At 38.8% G+C, this 16,922-nt stretch overlaps 2 protein-coding genes across 5 annotated transcripts in view; one reads left to right on the top strand and one right to left on the bottom strand.

Moving 5' to 3' along the window:
* Positions 1-1,214: 1,214 nt before the first annotated feature.
* On the bottom strand, positions 1,215-16,517 carry LIAS (lipoic acid synthetase). Of its 3 annotated transcripts, none has more exons than XM_060655210.3 (11): positions 16,379-16,517; positions 14,978-15,144; positions 13,940-14,033; positions 12,536-12,616; positions 10,398-10,554; positions 10,254-10,311; positions 7,957-8,085; positions 5,891-6,036; positions 4,207-4,277; positions 3,331-3,442; positions 1,215-1,468 (listed from the first exon to the last, which is right to left on the bottom strand). In XM_060655210.3, exons 1-11 carry the CDS (start codon positions 16,505-16,507, stop codon positions 1,413-1,415), a joined length of 1,200 nt encoding a protein of 399 aa, XP_060511193.2. In that variant the 5' UTR covers positions 16,508-16,517; the 3' UTR covers positions 1,215-1,412. The 3 variants fall into 3 exon arrangements, with proteins under 3 accessions (XP_060511193.2, XP_060511194.2, XP_060511195.1); XM_060655211.3 differs by lacking the exon at positions 16,379-16,517 and adding an exon at positions 16,226-16,365; XM_060655212.3 differs by lacking the exons at positions 10,254-10,311; positions 10,398-10,554; positions 13,940-14,033; positions 16,379-16,517 and adding an exon at positions 16,226-16,368.
* Positions 16,457-16,922, top strand: part of RPL9 (ribosomal protein L9) — a 37,773-nt gene continuing 37,307 nt past the window's right edge. For both annotated transcript variants that reach the window (XM_078446193.2, XM_060655217.2), the window contains exon 1: positions 16,457-16,517. The gene's annotated coding sequence lies outside the window, so the exon portion shown is untranslated. The remainder of the gene's footprint in view (positions 16,518-16,922) is intronic.

Here is a 16,922-nt window from a genome sequence, read left to right as displayed (position 1 = left end):
CTCTCTCTCGAAAATAAATAAATAAATAAATAAATAAATAAATAAATAAATAAAAACTTAAAAAAAAAAAAAAGAATGTAGTAGAAAAACAAGATTTAAGGTCAAAAGATGAAGTTGAGGGTGCCTGGCTGGCTCAGTCAGTGGAGCATGTGACTCTTGATCTCTGGGTCATGAGTTTGAGCCCCACATTGGGTGTAGAGATTACTTAAATAAATAAACTTTAAAAACAAAAAAAGATGAGGTTGAGTTTTGGTACCCAGGAAAGAAAATCCTCCTTCATGTCATTACCGTCATATACAACCACAGTGGTGTGAAAAATAAAAGGAACAAATGGGATAGTGCATGTAGATGTAGCAAACTACTGCAAAATGACGGTTAATATTCTTTTTCTTAGGTTCTATTTCCCTGTCTTCGATAACATCATGATCTTGGTTTCAAAGAAGTCCTAAACAGGGACACCTGGGTGGCTCAGTCGGTTAAGCGTCCGACTTCGGCTCAGGTCATGATCTCGCGGTCCGTGGGTTCGAGCCCCGCGTCAGGCTCTGTGCTGATAGCTCAGAGCCTGGAGCCTGTTTCAGATTCTGTGTCTCCCTCTTTCTCTGACCCTCCCCTGTTCATGCTCTCTCTCTCTGTCTCAAAAATAAATGTATGTTAAAAAAATTAAAAAAAACAAACAAAGAAGTCCTAAACAAGCAATTAAATGTAAAACTATTTTGCAGGTCTGAAGCAGTCATACCAATGTAAAGAATCAACATTCAAACTCTTAAGCCTTTCTAAATTATTGCAGTGATGCTGCGGAATTCTGTAAAGGACACATGCCAACTGTAAACAGATCGTAGTCTCAACCTGTACTCACCATTTCATCACACTATGTCATTTCTCAGAAATGAAATGCAGTCACGATGTACAGGGAACAGGCTTAAAAGCTTCTCTGAAAGTTTTTTTTAGCGTTTTATTTATTTTTTAGAAAGAGAGAGAGAGTGAGCAAGCACGAATGGTGGAGGGGCAGAGAGAGAGGGACAGGATCTGAAGCAGGCTCTGGGCTGACAGCACAGAGCCTGACGTGGGGCCCAAACTCATGAACTGCAAGATCATCACCTGAGCTGAAGTTGGATGCTCAACCGACTGAACTACCCAGGCACCCCTTTTCCAGAAGTTTTTAATGTATTTTTTAATTATACTGGTAATAGTAACCCTTAAAAGATGTTTCATGATTACATCACAGCAAGCGATTGTTTAATAGGACAAGACATGCAAAAAGACAAGTGAATTAATTAAATATGCACAGCTATTGACATGTTTCTTAAGACAAAGAGACTGAGGTATGTCCACTGAAGTCCAGGCATTCTGGTACCACTTCTATTACCAAATGAAATCGGGTATTAAAAATTCCTGTGGTCTTGAAGGTCTTGTTATGTTTTAGAGGGCTTTTTTCTTTTAGCCACTAGATTTTTCAGGAAAAATTCACCTATTTGGGAAAAATGAAAATACATTAATATTAAATTTCAAAATTACACTTCAGTGTTTTCCTTTTATTCTTTAATTAATTAATTAATTAATTAATTAATTAATGTAAGCTCTATACCCAACGTGGGGGCTTGAACTCACGACCCCAAGATCAAGAGTCACATGTTCTATCAACTGAGCCAGGCAGGTGTCCCATCACCTTTACCATTTTTTTTTTCTGTAGAGTTTTTAAGTAAACTCTACCCCCAATGCTTACAAAAATTTTTTTAGCACTAGTCTCTATTATTCTAGTACCCTACTATTATAAAGGGTGACCCTACTGTACCTATGGGTCTGCTTTAGAACATCTATTCCACTTTATGTGCACGATCTATTCCTCATCACTGACAAAGTATTGCTGTTGGCACAATTCATTTCAGAGAGCAATTCTGCTACATTATTAGCCTGGATCTGATGTTTCTAAAATGGATCTCCATGCAGTTGAGCAGACTTATCTGATGGAATCCCTTTAGCTTATGTCCCTCCAGGGAAGCAAGAGCTCTTCATTTATAATAGGCTTTCTCTCCACCCCCTCAGTTGTGCCTGTGCATTAAGTTAGCTGCTTAGAGGGGGCACATTCCCTTTTCAGGTCATTAGGGTTCCATTTAGTCTATGACTGTTATAGCGCAGCTCAGTTTTTATTGTCAGAGCCCAGCACTGCAGGCCTGATTTTATGAGGAGTCTGATGAACTTCGCTTTGTCATCTTAATATACAACTGCAGTGACCATATCTGTACACAATCACCAGGAATCCCAAGGTTCGTAACCCAGCCATGTAATGGAGAGTTATCCACGCTCCTCCATACCTTACCTAAATGTGGCAGGAGGAGAACCAACATTATCAGACCCAAGCCCATCATCTGAGTCTGATGCTCTACACAGCAGAATTCAAACTTTTACTGATCACTTTAAAAGCATTAAAAAGTTCACAATTCACTAATGCCAGAAATTTTCCTTAAAAAATAAAATAAAAACTTCTCTCAAATAATTTTACTTTAACTACTCTAGAAGCTGATGTTAGTTCTATCCTTTACATATTTCAGCCTGTCAGCACAACCATCTAAAAGATCATTTACAGTAATAATGTAGTTTAGACCTATCCAAAAAATAACTGTTTATTCTTCAAGAAAGTGTAATTGTTAAGTCCAACTGATGGGAAAACTTTATAAACATTTTTTGGATTAAATTCGGGCTTCAGATACGTTCTCATAGACTTTTCATCTCTTAGAAACAGCATTTATTTTTGTAAGTCGGCTCAAGCTGCTGATCAAAATAAGAGCTGCATTACAAAGATGAAGAACTGTACTGTAGCTAGTAAACACACTGAAGATTTCTACATGGAAAATAATCTCACAAATTTTTTTTCTGCTGCCTCTGGGAGGAAAAACACAAAGATATAATGCGATGAGCAGCAATGCAGTCAAACAGACACTTTTTAGGATTTAAATTGATCTGAAATTAGGAGTTTGGAGATGCAGCTGGCATCACTGTCAAATGAATATACATTTTTCAGAAAACCATGTTATGTACTTGACTGGTATCTGTCATTTCTGAATAATCTACTATTGAAATCCACACAAAGAGTGAGCCGATTACTTCTGCTTTCATTCACAGTAGCCAAGTCATAAAGGGGCAGGGGATTCTTTACTTAAGGAAAAAACCAAGCTTAAGAGAAAATTTTCCTTAATAGGACCGCTATGGAGCAAAGTTCCCAAGGACGTTCCAGAAAAAAATGATTTTTCCTACAAAAGATAACCACAGCTATTATAATTTTAACATGAAAGTTATGGTCTAAATAAAAACATCCCCTGTGGTGTAACTTACCTGCTTTATATGAAGAACGCACCAGAGGGCCACTTGCAGTATAATGAAATCCAAGTTCATTTCCTACTTTTTCCCAGTATTTGAACTTTTCAGGAGTAATGTATTCTTCAACCTACATTGAAAGCATTAATTCTAATAGATTAGAATTTCCCTAAATCATTTTGATTCTATAGAAAATCTATGCCCACGCATTCAGGATGGCTTTCACTTCATAATGTATCCAGTTGCCCAGAGGCTTTCCTCCTCACCTTCCTCACAGACTACCTGTCTACTGGTTCCTTGGCCATTCTATCAGGACTTCATTAGAGAGGAGGGGAAACATCAACTCTGTATTACATTAACTATTCCGAAGGCTAAAAAAAATGAGATTATCTATAGAGATTCTGTATCTGTATTACTCCTTCCCTAACAGGTATAAGCAAGAATTAATCACCCCTAGAAGATTCTTGAGGACCAGACTGCCTTACTTGTCTTGTATCTTCTGCTTAGTACTGTGTCTGGCACACAGTCACTACCTGATAAAACTTTCTTGAATGAATGAATGTCCAATGCAGAAAGAGGAAGACTGACTTTTCTTTCTTATTTCTCCTCTGGCTCTCATGTAACTCTAAAAACAAATCCCAAGTGTGGATGAATGCAATTTCCCAACAACTAAATTCTTTTTCTGTACATTCATTTAAGTTGTACAATTTGAGGGCAGCAAAAAAGTGCCAGTGTATCTGCTGGCTTTATGCAGACAATAACATGGAAACTGGCACTTGGAAATATACATGGAACATTACACTAAAAAGCTAGCAGCTTCTTAACTGTACCTATGGACAGCAAAGATTTAATTCAAATTACCAGCGAACATCTGGCAATTCAAGATAATGATACCTTCAGGTGGCGCTTTGTTGGCTGCATATATTGTCCTAAAGTCAAACAGTCCACATCTGCTTCACGAAGTGCTACAGAAAAAGGGCACACATTACATTAGCAGATTTTTTAAAAAGACTCATTTTTCTAAAAAATTTTATTATTTATTTAGTTTATTTTTCTAGTAACCTTTACACCCAATGTGAGCTCAAACTCACAACCCTGAACCAGCCAGGCCCTTTTAAAAATTAAAATATATATATATCTTATTTTTAAATAGTTTCTATGCTCAAAATGGGAGTCGAACTTACAACCCCAACATCGAGTCACATGCTCTACTGAGCCAGCCAGGTGCCCCAAGATTTTTTTGGGCCCCACGTAGGGCTCAAACTCATAACCATGCTCCACTGACTGAGCCAGCCAGGTGCCCCATTAGCAGATGTTTTTATGGTGCTAAAACTGTAGATGTAAGCATAATTTCCCTGAGCATAATTTGACTTTGGAACGGTGTGAACTTTATGCTGGCCTATAATCCTGATGTTGGGGAGTAAGACTAGATCTATCCATTCAAAAGTGCCACGGAATATGAAAGGACTGAAAACACAGAAATGATTAAGACAATCATGAGGGGCTAACAGAAAGGACAAATAACTCGAATACCACTGAATAAATGCTAAAATATGGGTGAAGGGTGTTTTGAGCAGGAGTCTGTTAGACAGAAGAGATGAAGGGAACAGTATATGAAAGTCCTGAAGTCACATATTACAGACCAGATGCACTGTATTAAGTTTTACCAAATGTGCAAGATGTGCTCTAGGGGATGTGATTTAACCACTTACATATTGAAATCTTTCTAGTAAAATCTTTCTAGTTTTACTCTAGTAAAGAGAAGTTTTTAAAAAATTTTTTTCTAAAAAAATTTTTTTTAATGTTTATTTTTGAGAAAGAGAGGGAGGGAGGGGAAGAGAGAGAGGGAGACACAGAATCCAGAGCAGGCTCCAGGCTTTGAGCTTGCTGTCAGCACAGAGCCCAAGGCGGGGCTTGAACCCACGAACCGTGAGATCATGACCTGAGCCGAAGTGATGCTTAACCAACTGAACCACCCAGGTGCCCCAAAGAGAAGCTTTTAATTACTATTTGGATTTGTTACCTTTAGAATCGATACATAACTGCAAGTAGGCAAAGGATCCTCATGTAAATAAGAGGGTTTTTTTTTCTTACAATTTATAAAGCCCAAGAATCACAAAGCAAATGGGCTAATAAAACTAAGAATCAGCAGAGTCCAAAGCACATGATGTTATGTGACAATGTTACCAACAAGCTCTTCCTCAAAGACCTGGTTTCATCTTACTCATCTTTGAATTGTCACTGCCTGTCAGAGCTCCTAGTAGCTGTCTGGCTCTTAAAAACTATTCAATGATTAAACAAGAAAGTGGATAAAATCATATTTTTACTTGATGAAAGAGTAGGGAATAAAATGGGATATAAATTTCATATCCTGAGCTTTCTGCATATCATTCCATAAGGTTCTAAGAAACATACTTCCTTTCCTTTTCATGCTGCTGTTTATAATCATATCCTGTACTTTGTTCTTACTGGCACTTTCACTGAGACTACGGAGGAGGCGTAAGAGGGCCTTCAAAAGAGGGTTCCTGCTATTACTCAAATTAAATGAAAAAGAGTTTTCATTTTCCAACTTCTTTACCTTTCATTGTTGCGTATACTTGCTCATCATTTTCGCCTAAACCCAACATTATGGAGGTTTTAGAAATCACATCAGGCCGAACCTCCTTGGCATGTTGCAGTACGCGCAGAGACTGGTTGAAATTGGCCCGGGGATCACGAACTTTCCTTGAAAACAGCAGGGCTGTTGTTAGCAAGAATAACCACAAGCTCAACTAAGTACATAGTTATGCAAGCTATCTAAAAGACCAGAAAAGTACATTCTGAACATTACGTTAAATCATATGGTTCCATACTACCATTTGTGCACAAATATCTCGCTGTTACTTTTGTAATGAGTATCAGGTTTCATTAGGCCCTCTAGTTCTATCTACTTTTAAGGCCTTTCAAACCTGTGGCAGAGAAAACTAGAATGTAAGTAATTCAGTTTAGGAATTACTCATTGAGAAACCAGAATTTGAAGCTGAAAATGAGTGACTGTAAGGGAGGGTAAGTCAAGAGAGAGGGGAAATGAGTGGAAGTAAGAAAATCTCTGAAGTGAACAAAGGAAAAGCTATTTAACCTGAACCCACATTTCAGGTCTGAAAACTTTTAAGTTCGTTTCTTTTCTAAAGCCCAAGCTGCCCTCTGCTGGTGAGTACATGACATTGACATCTCTTAGGTAAAAAGGCATGATTCTGGAATTTTCACTGGCAAGGATAATGTTTCTTAAGTGAAACCAGGGAAACTGGCACCCACTTGTGGTGGTATCATGAGAAATGACAGGGTTGGAACAGGCTGTGTGCTAGACTTCAACAGCAGCCAAACCATGCTTTAAATGGCGACAAGGCCAAAAGGACAGAGAGTTGCTGATGTTAATCCAGCATTCACTTGAATTCTAATGCACTTTTTTTGTGTGTAACTGACTTGCTGTAGTCATTATTTTTCATCAGGGACCAATACAGAGGGAAGAAAGGAAACCAATTTGTGGATTTAAAAATAACCACAAAACTGACAATACCAAACATAATTACTTTTGAAAGTATTTCTCCAGTGAATTTAAGTTATGCTCCCTAATATTTATTTATGCTGTAGTGGAAATGGTTGTCCACCATACTTTTTTCAAGTTCTTTGATATATGTGATGTGTAGAAGCTAATAAGATCACTGCCAAATACTTTACTAAAATTAAATAAACATATTAATCTTGCCTGAAGGTTAAAATAATTTTCATCATTCTGAAATATGAATATGGTCGTTAATGTGGGATAACAATCTGTAAATACTTCTATCTGCTAACATTAGTAGAAAGAATAGTACCCACTTTTTTTTTTTAGTATATGTGCTGCCGAAGCGAGCACAGTACCCACTTTTTAAAAGAGATTTAAACTACTTCTGAATAATACATCTGGGTATTTCTTTTGTATCGTTTATTGCATATATTAGTGCCAAAAGTATTTTAAAGTCTTTTTTTTTTTAGAATTACAAAGTAATTTGCTTTTATATAATTTTTTTCTTTTTGAAAACTATTTTTTGAAAAAAATCGGCACTGGCAATATGATACTATTAAAAAAAAATTTTTTTTTTAACATTTATTCATTTTTGAGAGACAGAGGGAGACAGAGCATGAGGAAGGAAGGGGCAGAGAGAGGGAGACACAGAATCCGCAGCAGGCTCCAGGCTCTGAGCTGTCAGCACAGAGCCTGACGCGGGACTCGACCCCACGAACTGCGAGATCATGACCTGAGCTGAAGTCGGAAGCTTAACCGATTGAGCCACCCAGGCACCCCAATATGATACTATTTTAAATCAAAAAGATGACCATTATGTGTGCGTGCACCAAAACATACATACATGCATATAAATATATGCCCATATGTATAGGTTATAGTAATCAATATTACTGGGTAGAAATAATATGGGTGATGTTTATGCTGTTTTTGTTGGCTATATTTTCTTTTTCCTGTGATAGATATATGTTGCTTTTGTTAAGAAAAGAAAGAGAGCTCACTTCGTAAAAGTCCAATACAAAGTTCTCTCCTGAAAAAAGAGAAAATATAGCAGATTCTGGCCCCTAAATTTGCCAACATTACTCTGTACATGTAATCACCTCTGCAATTCTGGAACCGTCTCTACGTTATGAGCATATACATCTAATCCCGACAAAGCAACTTTTTCTATTGCTTTAAGATCTCCTCGGAAATCAGGGGTGAGACATTCCACAAGAATTTTTGGATTCCTATAGGGAAAAAAAAAATAAGTATCAAACTGAGGGAAAAAACTGACATCTATTGCTTAAAACAGAAATTACCAGTACTCATTCAGGATCAGTTTCGTTCAACAGTGTAATCTTTAGAATCTTGCCAAGGAAAGCATGAACATACAAATGTTCATAAATAAACTGTTATAGGAAAAAACACCCTGAACATCAAATATTATGTACATAGTGGTTAAAACACAACTGCAGGAAAATGTTCAGAATAAATTTTGAGATTAACAGACATACTTTATTGAGCAGGTATTAATAAAGTTGCTTAAAGGAATTAAAATATAAATATTAAAACATTAAATATATAATATCTTTTTATTTTTTGGAAAGTAAATTGGGACATTTCTTACATGAATGCAAATATTATTTGATTGCTTTAATTTTGATTTCTTTAAAAATTCATCAGATAGTGCCATCCTCTCTTCCTCTAGGCAAATATTTCACAAGTGCTGTGAGTTTTAAAAACTATTTTCTGAATTGCTGAGTCATGCATGAGCTTTGCTTAAATGAAATACAAGTTAAACATTAATCTCCTATTTATATTCTGACTCTATCTATGCATTCAAGCATTAAAATATGAACTAGGTCATAGTGCTGTTCCCTTTGACAGCAGTAGAAATGACTAGGACAGCTGATAAATTTTTTCACAAACCCAGTGGCAGTTTCTGGAGCTATTTCCTGAGAGAACAGATGTGGAAAGGCCCTCTCATGCATATAAGTGATGTTGAAAGAACACAGCCTATAACTTACTGTTTTTATTTTTAATTGTAAAGTTGAGACCCATTAGTAGTTTGTGAAATCAATTTAGTGGGTTGCAAACAGAATTTTTGAAAGTAAACTATTAAAAAACCCCAGAAAACACAGGGGAAATCACTGAAGAAACATTTACTAAATGCTAGGTACTCAACTCGCACTAAGCTGTAGGAAGTAAGCATAACTCCTTTTTTTTAAGGTTTTTTTTTTTACCTTTATTTATTTATTTATTTTGGGAGAGAGACGGGAAGTATGAGTGGGGAGGGGCAGAGAGAGAGGGAGAGAGAATTCCAAGCAGGCTCGGTGCTGTCAGCATGGATATGGGGCTTGATCCTACAAACCACGAGATCATGACCTGAGCCAAAATCAAGCATCAGACCAAATGAAACAAACACCCAGGTGCCCCAACATAACTCCTTTTTAAATTCTTTTTAAATAGATGGGATTAAAATATTAATAAAAATGTAGATTATGGGTAAATTTCCCAGGGCATATAAACATGGATAAAATCTGTATGCTTGCATTTTAACAACGTTGGAGTTTATCTCATCCATATACTTCTAGATGATGATTTATTCAAAATTAGTGTTGGGAAGACTGCAGTTTTATGCTTTTTAAAAAAATTACTCGGGGCGCCTGGGTGGCTCAGTCAGTTAAGTGTCTGACTTCAGCTCAGGTCATGATCTCGTGGTTCATGGGTTTAAGCCCCGTGTCGGGATCTGTGCTGTCAGCTCAGAGCCTGGAGCCTGTTTCAGATTCTGTGTCTCCCTCTCTCTCTCTGCCCCTCCCCCACTTGTGCTCTGTCTCTGTCTCTCAAAGATAAATAAAAACTTCAAAAAAAATTTTTAAAATAAAAATAAATTTAAAAAAAAAATTACTCAAGGAGCATCTGGGTGGCTTGGTCAGTTAAGTGTCTGACTTCAGCTCAGGTCGTGATCTCATGGTTCGTGAGCCTGAGCCAACATTGGGCTCTCTGCTGTCAGTGCAAAGCCCATTTCGGATTCTCTGTCCCCCTCTTTCTCTGCCCCTCCCCCACCGATTCTCATTCTCTCTCTCTCTGTCTCTCCGCCCCCCTCCAAATAAATAAATAAATAAACTTAAAAAAAAAAGAAAGTTAAAAAGAATTACTCAAAGTTTGGGGTGGCTGGGTAGCTCAGTCAGTTAAGCGTCCGACTCTTGACTTTGGCTCAGGTCATGACCTCACGATTCATGGGTTCAAGCCCTGCATCAGACTCTGCACTGACTGTGAGGAGCCTGCTTGGGATTCTCTCTCTCCCTTGCTCTCTGCCCCTCACCTGTGCATGTACACATGCACGTTCTCTTTGTCTCAAATTAATAAACTTAAAAAAAATTAAGTTTACACAAGCAAATGCAAAAACAAGTACCTTTCCTTTAAGTATGATACAGTCTTTGCAAAATGCTCAGCTCCTCCATCAGGCATATCTAGAAACAAAAGAGTCCACTGCTCAAGATGATGTCACAACTTAGTAAGAGCCAATTTCTGGAAGAGCCAATGATGACACACTAACCATCTCGATCCACAGACGTCAGGACAACATAATCCAGACCCCACTCTGCAATTGCCTTTGCAGTATTGTAGGGCTCATTGGCATCAAGCGGACCTGGATTTCTTGCAGTCTTAACAGAACAGAATCTGCAACCTCTTGTACACGTATCACCCATCAACTAGAACAGAGATGATACAATTTAAATCAAATAGAAGGATGACCCTGAAGAACATATGTTGAGAGAATAAAGCAAGTTACAAAAAATGAATACAGTTTAATACTGCTTATAGGAAATTTGAAACATTCAAAGTAAACAAAATACAGTTAAGGAATACGTAAACAAAATACAGTTAAGGAATACAAATACATGTAGTAAAACTGGAAAGAAAAGGGAATAAGCTCAGAATTAAAAATAGCATTAAAGTTAAAAAGGTGACAGGAGCAGGAAAGGATGTACAGTAGGGTTCAAAGATAATGCTAATGCTCTACTCTTAAACTAGAGGTATCAGGCTGTCTATTGTTGTTCTTTGTAACTTACATATAGTCTATAAAGATTCTTTTGTACCTATTTAAACTTTTTGAGAGACAGACAGGGCACAAGAGAGCATGAGTGGGGGAGGGGCAGAGAGAGAGGGAGACACAGGATCCAAAGCAGGCTCTGAGCTCTCAGCAACAGCAGAGAGCTCGACATGGGGCTCAAACTCACGGACCGTGAGATCATGACCTGAGCTGAAGTCGGGACAGTTAAATGACTGAGCCACCCAGATGCCCCTGTACTTATTTAACATTAATAAAAATTATTTAAAGGGAATAAAACATTCAATTAACACATCAACATGCAGGTCTCTGTGGGAATTAAATGGAAGGCATAGCTTCTTCTTGTTAAATAGATGAAAGAGAAAACACATAAAGTTAACAATCTGCTTCCTGTGGGTACTGCTACTGTTCAGGACACTGCTCCTGCTGCTACAGGTCACTACCATGTTCTGACATGCCAAGTACAGCCATTGTGGATGTTTTGGGGCCACTGGAGTTTCAAAGCTGCACAGTAATGGGTTGAGATTTGGAAGAGAAAGATCCTCTTCTCTTTATGTTTAATTTTCTCACAGGGGACTCATAGCTGTGGTCCCAACGTCTCAAACGGATTTATTGAAACACTGACCTCTTTCCGGAAACCAGTCATGAGTCAGTGGGGAAAGGAGCCAGGCAAGGGATGAAACAAGAGATTTCCATAATGGAGTGTTCAAAATCACTCCTTCCTTCAAGAACTGTAACCTGAATAAGCTCCATGGTCAACTTTATTTCATAAGCCTTGGTTCCTCACATAAATAGCCTCCTGCCGGTCCAACTTAGACATTCCCAGTATGTATGAACTTCCAGTTGCACACAATTTAGATTTAACCCTAGCATCTCAACCTCCAAACCCCTCTGGATAAATATGGTAGGTTACACAGTTAATACCAATTCTTACTCTACCATATTAAGATTATATATTTTACCCTTTGCGATGTAACCTGCAGGGCCTCCAACTGGGCAGGGGGCTTATGTCTCTGCCTCCATTGCTGTCTGCTTCGCTATGTGTGACTTACTTTGGCCAAGAGAATAATAGCAGGCATGACCAAGCAGAAGCCTCAAATGGGCATGGATGGTTGGCTTGCCCTCTGGTGCTCTTCCATGCTTCATGATAAGAATATGTCTTAGAGAGCTGCTGGTCTAAAGAGAATAAAGCTCTGTGGAGCGGACCTGAACCCTGAGACCTCAATGTATTGCCTGCAGTCCAATGTAGCCCAGTCAAGAGCAGTTGTACCCCCAGGAAACTGAAGGGACATGGGAGACAAAAATACATGCTTATTATTGTTTAGAGGAGGAAAAGTTAAGCAATCATGAATAACATTTCCAAAAGTTAACAGAAGAGATATTTCAAAGCACCATATGATTAGCTATTACATACATGGAAAAATCATTAATAGATTTATTCAGCGAAGGGTGAGAGCATATCAGCCTAGATTATTCTGTCAGGTTTTTTTTCCTCATATTTTTCATAAATTCACATGTAACACAAAATCTGGTCAGAGATTCATCATGCACATTTTTAGGAGAAAGATAAAATATTCCTTTCAGTTTCCAGACAAAAACTTTATAGTCTGAGGTGTTCTTACCATGATTGTGGCTGTGGCTGTGGCATATTTTCCACCTCCCCAACACTCTCCAATGTTGGGACAGCGAGCTTCCTCACACACCTGTGAGTAAAAGGGAATGGAATACAATCAACTGAAAATATTAACCAATTGAACAAATTAGTGATCAAGCATTTTAAACAGTCTGTTCTTTTCAATGTATTTATGAAGAAATTCACTATTCAAAAACGCTGTTAAACTCACAAACTGTATGTGTACGTGTATACATACATATATACATGTATATTTGTGTGTGTGTATATATATATATATAAAAGGATCCCGTTTTTAAATTAAAAACGATATAAATGTATACATTTTATATGTGCAAAGAAAAGGTCTGGTTGGATATATGCTAAAAAATTAAAGTGGTATAGTTAACATTTGGAATTGCATATATGACATCTCATATTTAATATTATACTCTGTCTAGTAAGCATGTACTTAACTTGTAATATAAAACAAAAAAAAAACACCTAATTTCCTAGGTTGAAGGAAAAAAAATCTTTTTTGTACTATTAATGAGAAATTAAGAAATACAATTACTCTTTGTCTCTTTTGCAGGGAAAATGATTTTTATAAGCTATGTTTTTTGAAAAATTTTTAATGTTTATTTATTCTTGAGAGAAGGAGGAGCGTGACCAGGGGAGAGGCAGAAAGAGAGACACAGGATCCGAAGCAGGCTCCAGACTGTGATCTGTCAGCACAGAGCCCGATGTAGGGCTCAAACCCACGAAGTGTGAGATCATGACCTGAGCTGAAGTCAGACGCTCAACCAACTGAGCCACCCAGGCGCCCCAAGCAGGGAAAATGATTTTTATATGTATTTCCGTTACCGATCATGATGCATCCCTAAACATCTTTATTCACTTTCTTTGCAGTTTGTGTTATGTATGCATGTATGTATTTAATGTTTTTATTTATTTTTGAGAGAGAACGAGAAAGAGAGAGAGAGAGAAAGAGAGCAGGGAATGGTCAGAGAGGGAGACACAAGAATCTGAAGCAGGCTCCAGGCTCCAAGAAGTCAGCACAGAGCCTGATGCAGGGCTGCAACTCACAAATCGTGAGGTCATGACCTGAGCCGAAGTTGGTCGCTTAGCCAACTGAGCCACCCAGGCGCCCCTATTTATTTTTGAGAGAGAGAGACAGAGCGTGAGGGACGGGCAGAGAGAGAGACACACACAGAATTCAAGGCAACCTCCAGGCTCCAACCTGTCAGCACAGAGCCTGATGCAGGACTCGAATTCATAAACCATGAGATCATGACATGAGCCAAGGTGGATGCTTAAATGATTGAACCACCCAGGTGCTCCATATTTTTAAGTTACACATATGTAGAAACATTATGACTTTTACTTAAGAGGGACATTTAACACTGAAACTTACTGTATGAAGATTCAAATTCCGCAATGTATTTTTCAATTTATTGTAATTTTTCCCTGTGGGAATCTCAGTCTTTAGCCATGGAGGTAGTCTTAACCTGAGGAAAGCCAAACATAACTATCCGTTAACAAATATGTTCCCAAATAATCACACAGCTTTGAAGTTAACTTTGCTTTATTACAATTCTTGGTGAAGAAGTTTTTTTTCTCCCCCCCACAATCCTGGGTTAATTCTTACAATTTCTGCCAGAAGAGTAAGAACATAGAATCAAATTTAGACTTGCTCAAACTGCTTCAGAAAACACTCATAACTGTCTAACAGAGCACTATGCTCATGTCTACCTTTTGCAAAGGCAAATCGTCCTAATAAAAAATGAGGAAGTTGTTGAACATCTCATTCCTCACTGAATAACACTGACAAAAATTCAGTATTTGTTCAGAGTAAGGAGAGATCCCACAAGTGTACTTTCTGCTCTACATTCCAAATTTATGATCGTTATTAAATGGAAAAAAGTCTAAAATTTGGAGTGAAGACTACATATCCTGAGGTTGCCTTAGACTTATAACCACTTGTGAACTAGAAGATGTTGCGTAAGGTATGTCCCAAAACAATCTGCACTCTGTACAAAATTCCCTTACCATTATTTTAAATTAAAGCAAGGTATTCACAGGTCATATGTACGTTGAATAGGAGAAGCAACAAGTTAGGTCAACACCCAGTAACAATGAAAAATTTATCAAGGTCAAACCGACTAGTAGCAAGGTGATAATGTTTGTTGTCTGAAGAAATTTGATGCTGAATACAAAATGGGAGATGGTGGTTTAAGATGGCTAAGTCCTAGAAGGACAGAAGAAAAACTGTCAAAGGACACAAAGAAAAGGATTCCAACAATTTCACTTATTTACCTGTTCCAGGTCTGTTATCACTTCTTTCTAATGATTTTTAGTTAAATATACCAAGTGTCATTAAAATTATATCTAAGGATTGGTCATATCTGAAAATAATGCACAATGAAGGAATTTATCTCAGAATTTCAATTACCTTTCTCCTTTCTGGCGTTTTAAGTTTCCTTTATACTCATCCCACTTGCTCTTGTCTGCAAGATCACCAGTTACAAAATCTTGAAGGTCTGGTCCATTCTGTAAGAATTCCTTTTTTTCCTCTGGCAAGGAACTTACTGCTCTGATTGGACTGTATCTTCCAAATACCTAAAGAAAGAGTTCATTATCACACATACTTAGTGGGGTTTGAAATAATTTAGTTTTAACCTATTTCAATACCTAAAAGAAGGGGTAAAGCCAGACAACTGATACAGAAATTAGTCAAACAATTTACAGGCGCTATATAGGAGCTTAAAATCTAGGATTAAAGAAGCCTCAAGGAGAACAGATGAAACCTGAAAGACAATGAGAGCTAACCACTTACTACTAGATGTACAATAGATTTGGAAACTTTTAGAACTGGCTAACATATGTCACTATTTCAAGTAGCCCACCTAAGTGCTAAAATTCTCTTTCAAAAGTTTAAACTGCAATAACTGGAGATGCCACAGCTTTGAATTTTCTACTCCTGAGTTGAGTTAAAGACGTTTAAAAGGAAATTTGCAAGAAGTCTCTCTTATTTGGGCTTTGGATAAGCATTGGTGTTAAAATGCAGAGATAACGTTTAGTTGGTTTCAGAGAACTGAAAGGCGAGAAACAGAACCTAACGTTTTAATTCACGGTAGTCACTCAATATACATTTGCTGACCATAAAAAACAACAACAACAAAACACTTACTTCTAGATCTGAACACGAAACGTGTGCAAGATAGACCAAACACTAAAATTCACGAGTACATGCAACCTTCAACAATTTAAAATGAGTGCTGTTGGAGTGCTGAGATTGCTACTTCACTCCACGACCACTCCCCTGCTAAAGTTAGAGCATAGGCTTGTGTTCTCATCACCTAGACCTGGTGTCTACTAACAAGAGCCCAACACAAAGTAGGAATTTGGGGTGCTCATCGCAGTGCTCCTATAATGCTCCAACCAATACAGAGTACAGATCACTGTGCTAAGCAGAAAGAAAGCCCTCAGTGCCTGCGAGAGAGACCTACAAACAAACCAGTACCAGAGACTCAACCTGACGGTGTGTCGGGAGAATTAAATGGAATACTACAGGAAAAATGATAGCACAGCGCCAGGCTAAAAGTAAACGCTCAGTAAGTGCGGGCCTTATAATTGGGCGCTCTGAAGAGATGGGAGCCCCTCCACCCCAGGGTCGCATCCTGCTCGCCCTGCCGCTCACCCGGGGCCCCAGGGTGCAGGCGGCGCCCCAGCAGCGAAGAGACATCCCTCTCTTTTTTTTTTCTAGCAGAGTCGAAGGATCACTAATTCCCGGGAAAGACAGATCGACAAACCGTCGCTCGGTTTATGACACAAAATCTGAGCTACCACTGACACGGGGGACTTGACCTGCTCCGCGATTGGCTGCTTTAGCCTGGTAGCGTCGCGCTCTCATGACGCCATACGCAGAGCCCTTACGGGCTACAAGAACGTGATGACGAAAGACGCTCTCTCTTTGCCGCATCTACTGCGAGGTGAGGATGTATCAGAGTTTTGTGGGTTTGGGGAATCTGAAGCCATCGGCTCTGGGAAAGCCAGGGGCGCGAATCTGGCGCTCGGAGCCTCTATGCTGGTTGTTTCCCCGCGCGACGAGCGCCATATGGATCTGATGGCGCTGGGATTCGAGCCCTGTACTGGACTCAGAGGCCTACCCCCGCCCCTCAGCCTTGCCGGGATGGCGCCGCCTTAATAGGGCTCCTTGGGTTGCTCTGAGCGGGAATTCGCCCCCTGTGCTTGTAATATCCGTTTGGGAGCTGCTCTCTCCTGGCCAGGCCGCAGCATTCGGCTGCTCTCCTGGTTGGTCCTCCTGTGTCCTCTCCGGGGGTTCAGCTTGCCAGTCTCAGGTAGGAGTGGAGCTCCGCGCTGGGTAGTTTGATCAC

The sequence above is a fragment of the Panthera onca genome, chromosome B1 (assembly GCF_046562875.1).
Source record: "Panthera onca isolate mPanOnc1 chromosome B1, mPanOnc1 haplotype 2, whole genome shotgun sequence".
Taxonomy (NCBI): domain Eukaryota; kingdom Metazoa; phylum Chordata; class Mammalia; order Carnivora; family Felidae; genus Panthera; species Panthera onca.
The sequence above is the reverse complement of the archived record's forward strand: the minus strand, read 5'-3'. Positions and strand labels throughout refer to the sequence as shown.

Excerpts from the sequence above, each read along its gene's own strand:
- LIAS (XM_060655210.3), bottom strand. The coding sequence starts at position 16,507 with ATGCGGCAAAGAGAGAGCGTCTTTCGTCATCACGTTCTTGTAGCCCGT. Across the intron at positions 14,034-14,977 it reads AAACGCCAGAAAGGAGAAAG|GTTAAGACTACCTCCATGGC; the intron begins GTAATTGAAATT and ends GGCTTTCCTCAG. Across the intron at positions 10,312-10,397 it reads GACGTCTGTGGATCGAGATG|ATATGCCTGATGGAGGAGCT; the intron begins GTTAGTGTGTCA and ends TTTTGTTTCTAG.